At 40.7% G+C, this 15,532-nt stretch overlaps 3 protein-coding genes across 5 annotated transcripts in view; 2 read left to right on the forward strand and 1 right to left on the reverse strand.

Annotated features, from left to right (window-relative positions):
- LOC131435271 (WD repeat-containing protein 19) overlaps positions 1–15,532 on the forward strand; it is a 56,183-nt gene that overhangs the window by 30,146 nt on the left and 10,505 nt on the right. The window contains exon 2 of one of the 3 annotated variants that reach the window (XM_058602964.1): positions 14,920–14,975. The exons of the other annotated variants lie outside the window; for them this stretch is intronic. The gene's annotated coding sequence lies outside the window, so the exon portion shown is untranslated. The remainder of the gene's footprint in view (positions 1–14,919; positions 14,976–15,532) is intronic. 3 annotated transcript variants of the gene reach the window in all.
- Positions 9,433–11,603, forward strand: LOC131435275 (rab proteins geranylgeranyltransferase component A). The gene is made up of 3 exons (XM_058602971.1): positions 9,433–9,590; positions 9,666–10,850; positions 10,915–11,603. The coding sequence occupies exons 1-3, from the start codon at positions 9,542–9,544 to the stop codon at positions 11,496–11,498; spliced, it is 1,818 nt and encodes a 605-aa protein (XP_058458954.1). The 5' UTR covers positions 9,433–9,541; the 3' UTR covers positions 11,499–11,603.
- On the reverse strand, positions 11,540–15,377 carry LOC131435272 (valine--tRNA ligase). Its single transcript, XM_058602967.1, has 5 exons — positions 15,220–15,377; positions 14,993–15,160; positions 14,686–14,853; positions 12,680–14,620; positions 11,540–12,579 (listed from the first exon to the last, which is right to left on the reverse strand). The coding sequence occupies exons 2-5, from the start codon at positions 15,149–15,151 to the stop codon at positions 11,722–11,724; spliced, it is 3,126 nt and encodes a 1,041-aa protein (XP_058458950.1). The 5' UTR covers positions 15,152–15,160; positions 15,220–15,377; the 3' UTR covers positions 11,540–11,721.

Below are 15,532 nucleotides of genomic sequence, written 5' to 3' on the forward strand. Positions count from 1 at the left end.
ATTGGAGACATTTTGTCGAAGGTTTGTCAAGAGAAACCTCAATGAGCACTCTTTGGAATACGGCCAGACGAATGAGGAATCGTAACGTGGGCAATGAGAGTGATGAATACTCGAACCGATGGATATTTGACTTTGCTAGGAAAGTTTGCCCAGATTCTGTTCCTACGCAAAGCATTATACGGGAATCTCCTCCAAATAATGGTTTTATTAATAACCCATTTTCAATGATGGAATTTTCTATAGCACTCTTGTCTTGTAACAATAACGCCCCTGGGTTGGACAGAATTAAATTCAACTTGGTGAAGAATCTGCCCGACCTCGCAAAAAGACGTTTGTTGGAATTGTTCAACAAGTTTCTTGAGCAAAATATTGTTCCGCCTGACTGGAGACAAGTGAAAGTTATCGCCATTCAAAAGCCGGGGAAACCAGCTTCCAATCACAACTCATATAGACCCATTGCGATGTTGTCCTGCATCAGAAAATTGTTCGAAAAAATTATTCTACGACGTCTCGACACTTGGGTCGAGACGAACGGTTTGTTGTCAGATACTCAGTTTGGCTTCCGTAGAAATAAAGGGACGAATGATTGCCTTGCATTGCTTTCGTCTGACATCCAAATTGCCTTCGCTCAAAAGCAACAAATGGCATCTGTATTTTTAGACATAAAAGGAGCATTTGATTCAGTTTCCATTGATGTTCTTTCAGACAAGCTCCACCAACATGGACTTCCAGCGGTTATAAATAATTATTTGCACAACCTTTTGTCAGAGAAGTGCATGTATTTTTCACATGGCGATTTGGCAACATTCAGAATTAGCTACATGGGTCTCCCGCAAGGCTCATGCCTCAGTCCGCTCCTTTATAATTTTTACGTGAATGACATTGACAGCTGTCTAGTAACCCCATGTACACTAAGACAATTGGCAGATGATGGCGTGGTTTCAGTTACTGGGCCCAAAGCTATTGATCTGCATAAACCATTGCAAGATACCTTAGATAACTTGTCCGATTGGGCTGTTCATCTTGGTATCGAATTCTCTGCGGAGAAAACAGAGTTAGTCGTCTTTTCAAGAAAGCATGATCCCGCGCAGCTTCAGCTCCATATGATGGGGAGAATGATCCAACAGGTTTTAACTTTTAAATACCTCGGGGTGTGGTTCGATTCCAAATGCACGTGGGGAGGACACATTAGGTATCTGATAACGAAATGCCAACAAAGAGTAAATTTTCTTCGAACAATAACAGGATCTTGGTGGGGTTCTCATCCGCAAGATCTAATAAAATTGTATCAAACAACGATACTTTCAGTGATGGAATATGGATGCGTTTGTTTTCGTTCCGCTGCAAACTCTCATTTTATCAAACTTGAGCGAATTCAGTACCGTTGTTTGCGAATTGCCTTAGGCTGCATGCACTCGACACATACAATGAGTCTTGAAGTTCTGGCGGGAGTTCTTCCATTAAAAGATCGATTTTGGGAGCTTTCATCACGCCTGCTAATAAGATGTGAGGTGCTGAATCCCATGGTAATTAATAATTTCGAACGACTAGTCGAGCTTCGATCTCAAACAAAATTTATGACAGTATATTTTAACCATATGTCACAGGAAATCAACCCTTCAAGATATATTCCTATCCGTGTCAGCATCCTAAGTGCCCCTGACTCAACTTTATTTTTCGATACATCCATGCAGCGTGAAGTGCGTGGAATCCCGGATCATCTACGCTCGACGGAAATCCCAAAAATATTTTCAAGTAAGTTCAGGCATATTGACTCTGAGAAAATGTTTTACACGGACGGATCGCGAATTGAAGAAGCGACAGGATATTGATCATTATCGGGATATTGATCATGTCGTTTGGACATGCGTGGAGTATCGTGATGTCAGATCTCAACTAATAAATTCTTTGCGTACCCAAGGTAAACTATCCAATATCCCAGTTCGAGACATTCTTGCTTGTCGTGATCTTTCATACATGAAACTTATTTATCATTTCATAAAGAAAATTGGAGTTTCAATTTAATAAAGGCCCCTTTTAAGACTTAGTTCTGATCCCAGCTGCGTCCATGAGTTCAACCAATAGCTACATTAGAATAAAAATTATGTAATGATACAAACAAACTCGAAACAGTTTATGAAATTATCAACAAAATGTCTGAAAATAACAGCTTATTTTATAATTTATAGAAGTTAATCGTTTGGTTCAAATAATATTTTCGAGTAGATTTCATAATTAATGACGAGTTACCTAAGATGATATTTAAGCTATAAGAGAATATGTTTTAATAAATTCAAAACGTTGTGACTATGTTAGAATTAAATTAGGATAAGAATATTATGTAAAAGTGATGCTACGGCGAAGAAAAACTTATGTAAACTGCCTTAAGAAATAAACGTATTTATGGAAAAAAAAATTAACTTTCGAAATGAACTGAAAAAAACTGTCGTAACAGTTAAAAGACGAAGTAAACAAACAGCAATTTTTTGGGTGGATAGAATAATTTCTAATGTTAATCGAGACTTATGCTTAATCATCTGGCATATCTATAAATAGATTACTAAAGACACGTTGAGCAATTGGTTGGCGTGTACGTTAAATCTGCTCCAAATATTTTGAAATCGAATCTATTTTCAAGATATCACAGTTAGCAGTTAATGTAATTTAATAAATGATTTTCTATGGTATATGAAACCATAATGTAGAACGAGTATGTGATAACCGTGGAAAAAAGAAAAATCATTACCAGTTGATATCCATGATATAGTTTGTAATGCGAGAAAAAAGAAATGCTTCTATGCTATTTCTATGCTGTAGGGATTCGTTTCTAGCATTCACAAGGACCAAATTGAGGAACTCACTGCAATATTCACCACTTTTCGGAACATTTTTCCCGGACGATTTGTTGTACAGCAGCAGATATTTTGTTCTCTTCCTTAGAACACGTTCTGATTGGCTGGTGTTGACATGGAGCAAATGAGACAGGTTTTTCAATAGTGTACTATTGAAATACTTCAATGCTTTTGCTATACACGTTTAAGTTGCAAAATTTCGATTCTATTGGTAGTTAGATTATATAAATCCTTTCACAGATCACTGAGCTATGAGCTTTAAAAATACGAGAAAGGCAAACGCGCCTTATGAATTATCCTTTTTGATACTCGTTTATACCAAACATTTCAGAAAAGTTTAATTTTGAATTATTTGAGACTATGTCACAAAACTGAAAATTTTATCATAAAATTGTGATCATATTTCCATGTCGGCATGTCGCAAGAATTATGTTGATTCATTAGATACAACAATAGATATTCACGATCAAAAACTTATCACTCTCTCAGAGGGTAAATTTTGAAAAGGCACCCCTTAGTAAAGTAAGTCGTATTCACGACAAAAATTGGTTGTATAGAGGTACAGTAAAGTAAATTCCGCATAATTCTTTAGGAGTATAATTATGGTTTTAAGAAGAACCGAATAGAAGTCTGGAATAGAGAACTGGACCCTGAGTTCAAGACCTAAATTTAGATCTAATAACAGACTCAGAATCCAGTTTCAGTCGCTGCTGGTTCTCGCCTTGATGGCCAGCAAGCGAATGCGAGATGCGACCTGAGCGCCCTCTCAGCAGGCCGTTCAATTTTGTTGATTTTTGATCGCTTGTTGAACGATATATTGCACGAAATATTCGTTCAATTTGCTGGAACGGTTTGTTGTTGTTTTTTCTCTTGCAAAAATAGTGTGAAAATTAAGTTTTACCTTTACATAGAAAGAAAATTTGTTGTTATTCTACGTGAAGTAGAAGTATTGTGCAGGTATGTATTGTTAGTTTAAACAAATGAGTGGAGAAAACTTCAGAAATTCTGCAGTAAAACTAGTCCAACGGGGCTCCAACTCCTCATGTTAAAAATGGCTCAACAATGGACCTCTGTCTGCCGGGTTTGTTGAACGAAAAAAATGGCATTCGGTTCAACGGTCTGTTTCAAAATCGGCAAACGAAGGACCCGTGTTGGCCTCCCGTTGAACGATTGATTGGACTTTCATTGGACCAATGATACAACGTATTGGACCAATGAAGGACCACCGTTGAACGTTTTTTTCTAAGTGGGCGTTTGAGGTTTTTATTAACCACGCAGAAGATGCATTCTCTCTCGCTGCTGCTGCTGGCTGGTCCTCGCGCCTCGATGGCCAGCAAGCGAATGAGAGATGCGACCTGAGCGTTTGAGGTTTTTATTAACCACGCAGAAGGTGCATTCTCTCTCGCTGCTGCTGCTGGCTGGTCCTCGCGCCTCGATGGCCAGCAAGCGAATGAGAGATGCGACCTGAGCGTTTGAGGTTTTTATTAACCACGCAGAAGGTGCATTCTCTCTCGCTGCTGCTGCTGGCTGGTCCTCTCGCCTCGATGGCCAGCAAGCGAATGAGAGATGCGACCTGAGCGTTTGAGGTTTTTATTAACCACGCAGAAGATGCATTCTCTCTCGCTGCTGCTGCTGGCTGGTCCTCGCGCCTCGATGGCCAGCAAGCGAATGAGAGATGCGACCTGAGCGTTTGAGGTTTTTATTAACCACGCAGAAGATGCATTCTCTCTCGCTGCTGGTTAACTCTCGCTGCTGCTGCTGGCTGGTCCTGTCGCCTCGATGGCCAGCAAGCGAATGAGAGATGCGACCTGAACGTTTGAGGTTTTTATTAACCACGCAGAAGGTGCATTCTCTCTCGCTGCTGCTGCTGGCTGGTCCTCGCGCCTCGATGGCCAGCAAGCGAATGAGAGATGCGACCTGAGCGTTTGAGGTTTTTATTAACCACGCAGAAGGTGCATTCTCTCTCGCTGCTGCTGCTGGCTGGTCCTCGCGCCTCGATGGCCAGCAAGCGAATGAGAGATGCGACCTGAGCGTTTGAGGTTTTTATTAACCACGCAGAAGGTGCATTCTCTCTCGCTGCTGCTGCTGGCTGGTCCTCGCGCCTCGATGGCCAGCAAGCGAATGAGAGATGCGACCTGAGCGTTTGAGGTTTTTATTAACCACGCAGAAGATGCATTCTCTCTCGCTGCTGGTTAACTCCCGCTGCTGCTGCTGGCTGGTCCTCGCGCCTCGATGGCCAGCAAGCGAATGAGAGATGCGACCTGAGCGTTTGAGGTTTTTATTAACCACGCAGAAGGTGCATTCTCTCTCGCTGCTGGTTAACTCCCGCTGCTGCTGCTGGCTGGTCCTCGCGCCTCGATGGCCAGCAAGCGAATGAGAGATGCGACCTGAGCGTTTGAGGTTTTTATTAACCACGCAGAAGGTGCATTCTCTCTCGCTGCTGCTGCTGGCTGGTCCTCGCGCCTCGATGGCCAGCAAGCGAATGAGAGATGCGACCTGAGCGTTTGAGGTTTTTATTAACCACGCAGAAGATGCATTCTCTCTCGCTGCTGGTTAACTCCCGCTGCTGCTGCTGGCTGGTCCTCGCGCCTCGATGGCCAGCAAGCGAATGAGAGATGCGACCTGAGCGTTTGAGGTTTTTATTAACCCCGCAGAAGGTGCATTCTCTGTCGCTGCTGGTTGATGATTCCACTCCCAGTATGTGTATGTATTGGTCATATCAAATTAGTTGATAAATATTAGCGTCGTATTATGATGAGTATTATGTGTTTTGCACTTAACGTTTATCGGGTACACATAACTTGAATAGGTTTGTTACCACGTCGGGCTTATGTGATTTTTTCAATGATTTTAAAGGGATTTCTGTTTTCAGTGCACAACAAACTTTGATTTCGGTTCGCACACATTCTAATTTCGTATATGAATAGATCTGCGCACTCTGCATCGGTGTGAGTAACAGAGACGTCAAATTGCTCAATAGTCCAATCCACGACGTATAATACACTGGTGGCGTGATAAGACAGTTTTGGTTGTGTTGGTAACTTTCTCACGAAATTAAGTATGGCGCGCTGGGATTCAAGCATGTAAACACAACGACCAGTTTAGATCGGGATTCTAGTTGTCGCGCAGCCTGGCAGCCTTATTCTAGTTGTCGCGCAGCCTGGCGAATCTTTGGCACTATTTGAAAATTGAGCCAATTGAGCAATTTCACGTCTTTGTTACTCACACCGATGCAGAGTGCGCAGATCTATTCATATACGAAATTAGAATGTGTGCGAGCCGAAGTCATATGTTGTGGGTTCAATTTTACACTGAGGTAAAACATTTTTGACTCATAATCATACACTGCGAAAAATGCATACAGAATTTCGAAAGCTATGTACTCATGAGCCAAGTAGAAGACAGTTCCATTACGTGATATAGAGTTTCATGAACGATTTTGTGTTTTTCTCAACTGTTCTCTTGGCATTGCAGTGTTTTTTATTGCATATATGCCTTCAATAATTGGCACGATGCGGCTCGACAAAATTCACTGGATTATTTCGACATACACTGAGCAAAATACCATAGTAATCGTGGCCTGTTTTCCATTGTCATTTCAACTATACGCTTAAATAGTAGCAACAATCATGATATATGACTATTCACCATCTGTATTGTATAAATTACTAGACAACAAAGACAAATAGTTAAAATCACAATTTCTAGTAAGGTGAAATTGCTCTCGAGCCTTGATATATATGAGGAGCTAAATAGTTATCGCTACCATGTAAATATGTCCACAGTATAATAATGTTACCATAAATAGATACATGGTTTAAAAGAAATTATGAAATTTGAAAACACTATTCATGTGGTCCATATCAACAGAATTTATGTAGTAAGCACATTATCGTATAGTGTTTTTTAACCGACTATGTTTTTCATTTGTGCTGACTATACAAATTGTCAATAAAAGGATGTACTTTGTTATTGTCACATAAAGTTACAATACAGCAGACAATTTCGTAACACATCAGTGATTGATTTAAAAAAAAAATTATATTGTGCAGTTTGGAAGGTCTTGCAGGTGAGTAAATTTTGTAGCCTTACTGGAAATTAAATTTTTCAACAATTTTGCCGGTAACGGCTGTTTTCTAGTGAAATCGACGTCCTGTATAATTTTTATTATTCGTTATCGGTCGCTGTAGAAACAACATCAAGCGATTGATGAAAACGACGAACATCATCCGATTCCCGGATTCAAATCGCTCGAATCCGACAGAAAAAATAACAATATATGGCAGGTGGGTATTGAGGTTTGATTCTGGACTTGGCTATTAATTTCTTCCATGCTGCCCATTCCTGCTTCAGGAAAAACTTCACCGAACAGAGCCTGGGATCAACAGTTGCAACCAAGCAATACTGCTCCGTGTCTACGTTGATAATCAATATTTCCCCAGGCACATCATCATTTGATTTGATGCAAAAATAAAATAGAATTCAATGAAACTATTTTGTTGTTCTTGTTCTAGAATTCAAGTTCATAAAACTTTTTAACATTAGCTCATGTTCTGCTGATCTTCAGCATTGTTGAATCAACCACTGCCTTTAGTTTCGAAATAACTAGAAGTGAAATGTCAAAAATACCATGGCTCTGGTTATAGCGAAAACTACAATGTAAATAAAGATTCGGTCATGGTTAGCCTAACCGACGACACGACCTGCCACTCGTCTATCAAAACTGTATCGTAAATTTAACTACCCCTCAGTAACTGGAAATGTCAAATCGAAAACGCTAGTGAATTTTTTTAAACTGGCAGCACAAGTTTATATATTTATTGATTTTGAATAACAGTCACCATAACCTTGGTTACTGCATATCGAAGGCAAGATGAATGTAAACAAAATTTCAGATCGGTTATTATATTACGGAACATTTTAATGGATTTACCTGACTCGAGCGGAATATAAAAATTGAGGAGTATGAGTTATGTCTTTTATAAAGCCAAATTCAAAATTCAGGTCTTGACTTGGAACCGTTGTGTGAGAAGGAAGACATGGAAATGACCGACAACGAGCTGAGCGAAGCTAGTGCTCTGCGGTACCTGCATAACGTACGGTAAAATGATTTCTTCGTGGAATTCCACTAGTAATCCTCGAATAGTGGCCAACAAAGTGAAATACTGTTTCCACTGCTGCGCAATCAATCAACCGACACAAAACAATTTTGACACCGGCATATTACACCGAATCCTACTGCCCAGAAAAGCTAGCAGTTGAAGTGTACGGATGAATCGCTGGAAGCAGATCATTGTCCTCGTTCGTTGGTTTCATCCATAGTTTCGATTAACTTCCGAAAATCGAGTCCATTTAAATGCATTTCTGCTTAATTTGGACAAAGTTTAACACTAATAGAACTATTCCACCGCTTTCAAAACATGTTTATTTGTTTTGGGGTTCCTTGGTAACTAGTCCATAGCAACTTAAACAGTGTTGCTCGAGAAGATTATTCTTATCATTTACAGGGGGTCGCTAGATTTGTGGTAACTGACGGTGAATCGTTAGCGAACAGTTTTAATGCTGATTTTTCTTCGGAGTGCCTGGTCGTGTCGTCGGCCTAACCATCTCAATCGTATTAGTTATTCATACAATATACTGTTCAGTATTACTATTCTAGAGCCGATACCATTTATAGTAAACATGAACTTGACTATTGTTGAAATCATCTGATTTAATAGTCGGCTGAAAACCACTATACTCGCATGGTCAGGTTGGCCCTCTATATAGTAACTGTTACCATAATATTTTTCTGAGTGTACTCACACTAGCATCAACCTTTCAACTGCTGAGAATAGCCACACTAACACATTCGCACGTGGATTGGACTATTGAGGTTTCTATGCCCGGTGAAAAATGAACGGCGGCCCTGCTTAAAAATGGGTGGCCTACACGTTTCCTGATGAAAACAAAACAATATGTAAAAGCGATTCACACGCAGCATCAAGCGACTATCGCCTGCATGGAACGATTACGGAACAACAACATTAATTGTAAGCAATTCATATGAAAGGACACTACGTCAAGTTCACGGAAAATTTCAACGTCGGATACGTGAGCAATGTTCGGCTAAAAAAATTAATAAAAATAATCTGGACGTCGACGGCAGTTGATTGATCGTCTGAATAGTGTTTAATGCATGCGTTTCCTGATGAAAACAAACCAATCTCATTTGCATTTGTGGTTGTAAGTGAGCTGTCAGAGAGCCTAATGGCGAGATAATGACGCAATTTCGCCTGGACAGTTTTGACAGCAGCCGGAATGCAGCCACCCTTCTGACGGTTGCCAGAATTCCTCAAGAGCGGGTTATTGCAGCCTTGCAGAGTTGCCATGTTATTTTTTCAAAAATCTGTCTTACTCAAAAATTTATCTGGATTTGTCTGGGTCTAACTATATACGAGGAAATTTGGACCGGGCTACATTTCCAGTGAGCAAAATAAGGTCCCACAATCTATCGTATATAGGCCTAATCCGTAATGATCTGGTTACTTAGAGTTTCTTGCAAAGCGATAAAATCTGTCATTTGCCAGATAAATTTGGCAGCCTGGCAACGCTGCAGCCTTGTGAAAAAATTGCTCAACAACGATGTTTACAACTGAAACAGATGTGTAAATTTTTGGACAATCTTCAATTGTTATTGATACTATAGTATGGAGGAAGATATTCCGACAGAGTTTGACCTCATAGTACTCGGGACTGGTAAGTTAATATTCATTGCACACCACAACTCTCGTAAAAAGAACAAAGTTATTCGAATTGCGATGCACCTTTAAGGTCTCCCGGAATCGATCTTAGCTGCCGCCGCTAGTCGGATAGGAAAAAGCGTACTACATTTGGATTGTAACGAATATTACGGTGGCTTTTGGTCGTCGTTCAATTTTGAAAGTTTATTGAAGTATGCCGATATTTGCATGAATAGGAACTGTGCTAAAAGTGAAATACACGATAAAAGGCATAATTTTGTTCCACTGCAACAGTCCACCTATGTTGAAAATGTTAGCGAAGAATGGTTTAAATTTGAAGAATTCGGAGACGTCAGTGGCTGGAATAAGGATAACATTATGAAAGAATTTAGACGTTTTAATGTAGATTTAATACCTAAATTGTTGTATTCTCGAGGAGCTATGGTAGAGTTACTCATATCATCGAACATTTGTCGTTACGCAGAATTTCGCGCTGTGGATCGCGTGGCCACGATTTGGAACAATCGCATAATGACGGTACCGTGTTCCCGATCTGATGTGTTCACCAGCCGTGATGTGAATGTAGTCGAGAAACGACTATTGATGAAATTTTTACAAAGTTGTGCTAGCTACGAAAACGAAGGTGGTGATCATAAGGACGAAGATATTGAGGGTAAAACGTTCCTACAGTATTTAACGAGCCACAAGCTGACACCGAATTTAATCCATTATTTACTGTACACCATCGCTATGGGAAATGACACGATGAATTGCCGTTTAGGTTTAGAAGGCGTGAAAAAATTTTTACTTAGCTTAGGACGATACGGTAACAGTCCGTTTCTTTTTCCTATGTATGGATGTGGAGAGATTCCGCAATGTTTTTGCCGACTATGTGCGGTTTTTGGTGGAATTTACTGTCTTAATAAGAGAGTAGATGGTATCAATTTGACGCAAGCAACCGAAGGCAATTGTCTTCGGTTTCAATCACTTAACTGCAACCAGCAGAAGCTGAAAGCGCTGAATCTAGTCATTGGACAAGGATATGTAGAAGAAGGAACGTTCATCGTGGAAGGTCAGCTGAAATCAGACAACAAGAGGCATTGTGGGAAGATAGCTCGTGCAATTTTCCTTACCAATGTTCCTCTCGGTGGAGTACACGATAATACGGGCGGTGGTGGTGTATCTTTGCTCAAACTTCCCCCAGTGGAAGGCCACGAAGATGGGGCTACTATAATACAGTTGGCACATTACAGTGGTACGTGCCCAACAGATATATGTAAGTATTCTTGTAATTAAAATGAGTCGATTGCATTTAAAACTATGTTTGTATTTTACTTCAGATCTCATACATATTACTACCAGATCTGTTAGTGGTGACCCACGAGCAGATTTAGAGCCTTACGTGACGCAAATACTTCGAAAAGATTGTCCTAAACTGCTATCGAGGCAGAACAAGGAAAAAGAAATTTGTGAAAATAGCGAAGAAAACAACGTATCTACTATTCTCTACGAACTTTACTTTAACATTCCATCGTGTGCTGCTTGTCGGAAAGGGTTTTCAATTGATTCTGTTCCGAAAGGAATTTATTTAGCATGCGGTCCCTTTGTTGAGTTGGACTTTGACGAAAGTATAGCGCGTGCGAAAGCGTTGTTCAAAGAAATTTACCCAGAGGAAGAGTTTCTCCCTCGTGCTCCTGATTCTGAAGAAATAATTATAGGAGAAGAGACTGACGAAGGTCAGGAAATCACTTCCGGTGAAGAAGATCATCATGAACCAATGAAAATAGAAAGCGGTTTTGAGTGTCAGGAGGGTGATGCGGCTTCTGTTACACCAGGAGCACTTGTAGCAACCAGGATTTCAGATGCACAGGAAGCAAAAGAGGACGTTGTGGAGAACGCCGAAGAATGTGTCGAGCAAAAATAATAAAATTTCTTTCACATCATAAGCTTATTACATTAGTAGTGTCTTGCTTACTTCATATATATTTGTGATAGTCGTAAAAAAATAAACTCAGCGTTATCGTTTAAATGTATTGCAATAAATTATTACGTCAGCTTGAAATTACATTCACGTAAGGTGCCATTGATCGCCATTAGTTTAACAAAATGCTGGAATTGAAAAATGCTTCGTCAACAATACCTTATTGTTACATTGTTTTTAAAGTTTCAATTGCCGCGACAATTCGATCGATTTCGATTTTTGTTTGTTCCAGTTTATCTTGATTATTGGTTCGCACATCTTCTGGAACCTTCGTACAATAATCGGAAGCAGACATCGCTTGTTCCAATTTCCCCAATGTGGACGATAAGTTTTCCCGTTTCTTTGAGAGCTTCTCAATTTCCTTGTCAACCTCGATCAGTCCCTTTAGTAGGAGATGAACAATGCAAGCTCCAGAAACGGTAAGAATCGCACAGCCAGAAGGAAGTTCATCACCGGTAATATTGATCTGTGAGTAACTCATAGTAGCCAAATCAGCGGCAAAGTTCGTCAATACACCCTTTACAGTGTCTTCACTGCATACTATATATGCTTTGGTTTTTATTTTGTTAGGAAGATTGTAGTCACTTCGAGCAGATCGTATAACCTTGGCTGTACGTTGAACAAGTTCAAAATTTTTTTCTAGTGTCTCATTCTGCCAATTGGAAGTGTCCAGCTCTGGGTACGGTGCTACACAGATACTGGCAAACTGATCGGTATCAGCGCGAGGCAAACGCTGGTACAGTTCTTCCGTGATGAACGGCATAAATGGGGATAACAGCTTTAGACCTAGGTTCAGGCAGGTGTACAACGTTCTTCTAGCAGAAGATTTCAACTCTTCCGAACCAAACTGAAATACGGGTTTGAGACATTCCAGATAAACATCGCACAGATCGTATAGCCAGAAATTGTAGCATGCGTTGGTCACCTGAGCAAATTCATATTTTTCAAAGCTCTTATTCGCGGTGTCGATACAGTTGGAGAGCCGCGAAAGAATCCAGAGGTCGATGTTGCTCTCCGAACCAGTCTGCGGAAAAAACAGGAAAATTTATTGTTTATCTTCGCATAGTTCAATTTTTTTAAGCATGCAATACACCGAAATCAGTTCATGAAAGAGAATCACTCACCAACTGTTGTATAACATCATATTTCTCAGCACCGGTGAAGTAGAGTAGGGCAAACTTAGTCGCATTCCACAACTTATTGCAGAAGAACCTGTAGCCCTGCACACGCAAAATGTCCAAGTTGATGTCCCGCGTTTGGGTCATATAGGCACACAACGCAAAACGCATCGCATCCGTACCACATTCAGGAATCCCGTTAGGATAGTCCTGCTTCTGGCCAACTTTTGCCCTGTCGATCTCCCGCGGATCTAAATTAGAATCAAGTAGTTGCTGATGCAAACCTTCCAAACTAATACCCGTTATCACATCCATAGGATCGATGACATTTCCGAGAGATTTAGACATTTTTCGTCCATGAGCATCGCGAACCATTGGATGTAGGAAAACCTCTTTGAAGGGCAGTTTGCCAAGTAGGGTTTGTCCGAAAAACACCATTCGGGCCACCCAGAAAAACAAGATGTCATGACCAGTTTCAAGTAACGTTGTCGGATAGTACAGTTTCAAATCATCGGTATTATCCGGCCAACCGAAAACGGAGAAAGGGAACAACCCAGAACTGAACCATGTATCTAAAACATCCTCATCTTGCTTTAGGATTAACTCTGACGGATCCACATTCAGTTGTTTGGAAGCCTTTTGAGATGCTTCTTCTTCACTACGACCAACGAACCACGAGTTCGCCTCATCCAATTGAGTGCATACTTTGCTTGATTCCTTAATCGAAACGCGATAGGCTGGAATCCGATGTCCCCACCAAAGTTGACGGGACACACACCAATCTCGGATGCCCTCCATCCAATGATGCCATATTTTCGTATGCACCTCGGGTATGATTTTTAGTTCTCCCGAACGAACCGCTTCGGTTGCATTTCTGGCCATGTCGTCGCACTTGACATACCACTGGGGCTTGATCAATGGTTCAACAATGTCTTTAGATCGAGAACAGATTGGTACAACCATTGGATTTTCTACAGTAGTCTTATACAATCCCTTCGCTTGAAGGGCAGCTAAAACGGATTTCCTAGCATCAAATCGCTTCATTCCGGTGAATTCTCCGTAATCGTCAGAAATAAAACCGTCATCAGTGAAAATTGTTATGAACGGCAGATTGTGACGCTTGCCAACTTCGTAGTCGTTTGGATCATGTGCTGGTGTTATTTTTACGGCTCCTGTTCCAAATTCCATTTCCACAAACTCATCACAGATTATTGGTAACTTACGACTGCAAAATGGATGCTGTACAAACTTGCCGTGTAGATGTTTATATCTTTCGTCTTTGGGATGTACGGCAACAGCCGTATCCCCAAGCATTGTTTCAATACGAGTAGTTGCAACAACGATTTCTTCGCCAGTTTCCTCTACTTTGTAGGCAAACGATACCAGCACTCCGAATTCAACCTTTTCATTGTAGCCTGGAATCGAAAGCATTGTACGGCCAGGAATTTCTACCTTATCTACTTCAATGTCGGATATGGCTGATCGCAGTGTGCAAGACCAGTTCACTAATCGATTGCTTCGGTATATCAATCCTTGTTCGTGCATACGCACGAACGCTTCCGTGACAGCTTTGCAAAGTTTGGGATCCATCGTGAAGCAGGCTCGATCCCAATCATAAGACGAGCCTAGTTTCTTTAGCTGGTGGTAAATTCGGTCACCTTTCTCACTACGCCACTTCCAAATTTCTTCGATAAATTTCTCCCGTCCCAGATCGTGTCTAGTAAGCTTTCGCTCGCGCCAAATTTTCTTTTCGACAACCACCTGGGTAGCAATACCAGCGTGATCACAACCAGGAACCCACAATGTGACACGTCTCTTCATCCGATTCCAGCGAGTGATGGCATCTTCAATTGCATTTGTTAGTGCGTGACCTAGATGTAGGGAACCGGTAACATTGGGTGGTGGAATCACCATGACGAATCGGTCACCCAAGTTATTATGCTTGCGCTATGGATATATTATGTATTGTATAAACAAATATTGATTATTCTTTATTTTTCGATGAAACCTACCACATACTCTGGTTTGAAGAAACCTTCCTTTTCCCACCAGCTGTACCATGCGGCTTCCACATATTGAGGACTATATGAATCTGGAAACGGGCCAGTCAAATCCTTTTTCTCACCCTCTTCACTACTGCCTGTATAGACAATAATTTCTTTGCTATCTTTGGTCTTTTTCTGATCCGTTATTAATACAAAAATTATAGATTTAGTAATCTCAATATAACATAATTGATCTTCTAGCTCATGAATACATCAAACGATGAACAAATTCTGATGCAACTATTTATGAAACAAACGTAAGTAAATAACTCACCTCGACCTTCGGCTTGGCAGCGGCCTGCAGCTCCTGGGCCTGTTTTTTGTTTAATTTATCCTGAAGTTTTGCCAACTTGGCAGCTTTTTCCGCTTCTTTTTTGAGTTGCTTTTCAGTTTTCACTGGAGCTTCGGTACCGTTCTCGGCTGGATCAGGCATTTCACAAAGCTAGCTCAAAAAAATTCTATGTAAGCGAGTAACAATCGAATGCACTAGTTGGTACCTACCTATCGTTTCTAGCAGTAAGAATATTGAAAGTTGCTGTTAGGGCAAAATACACGAGACTAGCAAAAATGTGCTGCTTATATCAGATCCAGAGATGCCAGGTAAAAATTTCAAATATCTGCAGACAGGATTGGCACATTGTCGCAAAGTTGATTTACCGGTAGCGACACCTGCCAATGAAAAATTGAAACCAAGAAAAGGAGGATTCTTTCGGAAATTTTCGGTAAGGTTAGGTTTTTTCGGATAAATATTGTTTTAAGCAGAAACCAGTATAATGTTGATTTCTCGAGTACTAGAATATGTAGCGATCGAGTA

This window comes from Malaya genurostris, chromosome 3 (genome assembly GCF_030247185.1).
Source record: "Malaya genurostris strain Urasoe2022 chromosome 3, Malgen_1.1, whole genome shotgun sequence".
Classification (NCBI taxonomy): domain Eukaryota; kingdom Metazoa; phylum Arthropoda; class Insecta; order Diptera; family Culicidae; genus Malaya; species Malaya genurostris.

Excerpts from the sequence above, each read along its gene's own strand:
- LOC131435275 (XM_058602971.1), top strand. The coding sequence starts at position 9,542 with ATGGAGGAAGATATTCCGACAGAGTTTGACCTCATAGTACTCGGGACT. Across the intron at positions 9,591-9,665 it reads CCTCATAGTACTCGGGACTG|GTCTCCCGGAATCGATCTTA; the intron begins GTAAGTTAATAT and ends TGCACCTTTAAG. Across the intron at positions 10,851-10,914 it reads TACGTGCCCAACAGATATAT|ATCTCATACATATTACTACC; the intron begins GTAAGTATTCTT and ends ATTTTACTTCAG.
- LOC131435272 (XM_058602967.1), bottom strand. The coding sequence starts at position 15,151 with ATGCCTGATCCAGCCGAGAACGGTACCGAAGCTCCAGTGAAAACTGAA. Across the intron at positions 14,854-14,992 it reads CTGCCAAGCCGAAGGTCGAG|AAAAAGACCAAAGATAGCAA; the intron begins GTGAGTTATTTA and ends ATAACGGATCAG. Across the intron at positions 12,580-12,679 it reads ATGATGTTATACAACAGTTG|ACTGGTTCGGAGAGCAACAT; the intron begins GTGAGTGATTCT and ends TTTTTTCCGCAG.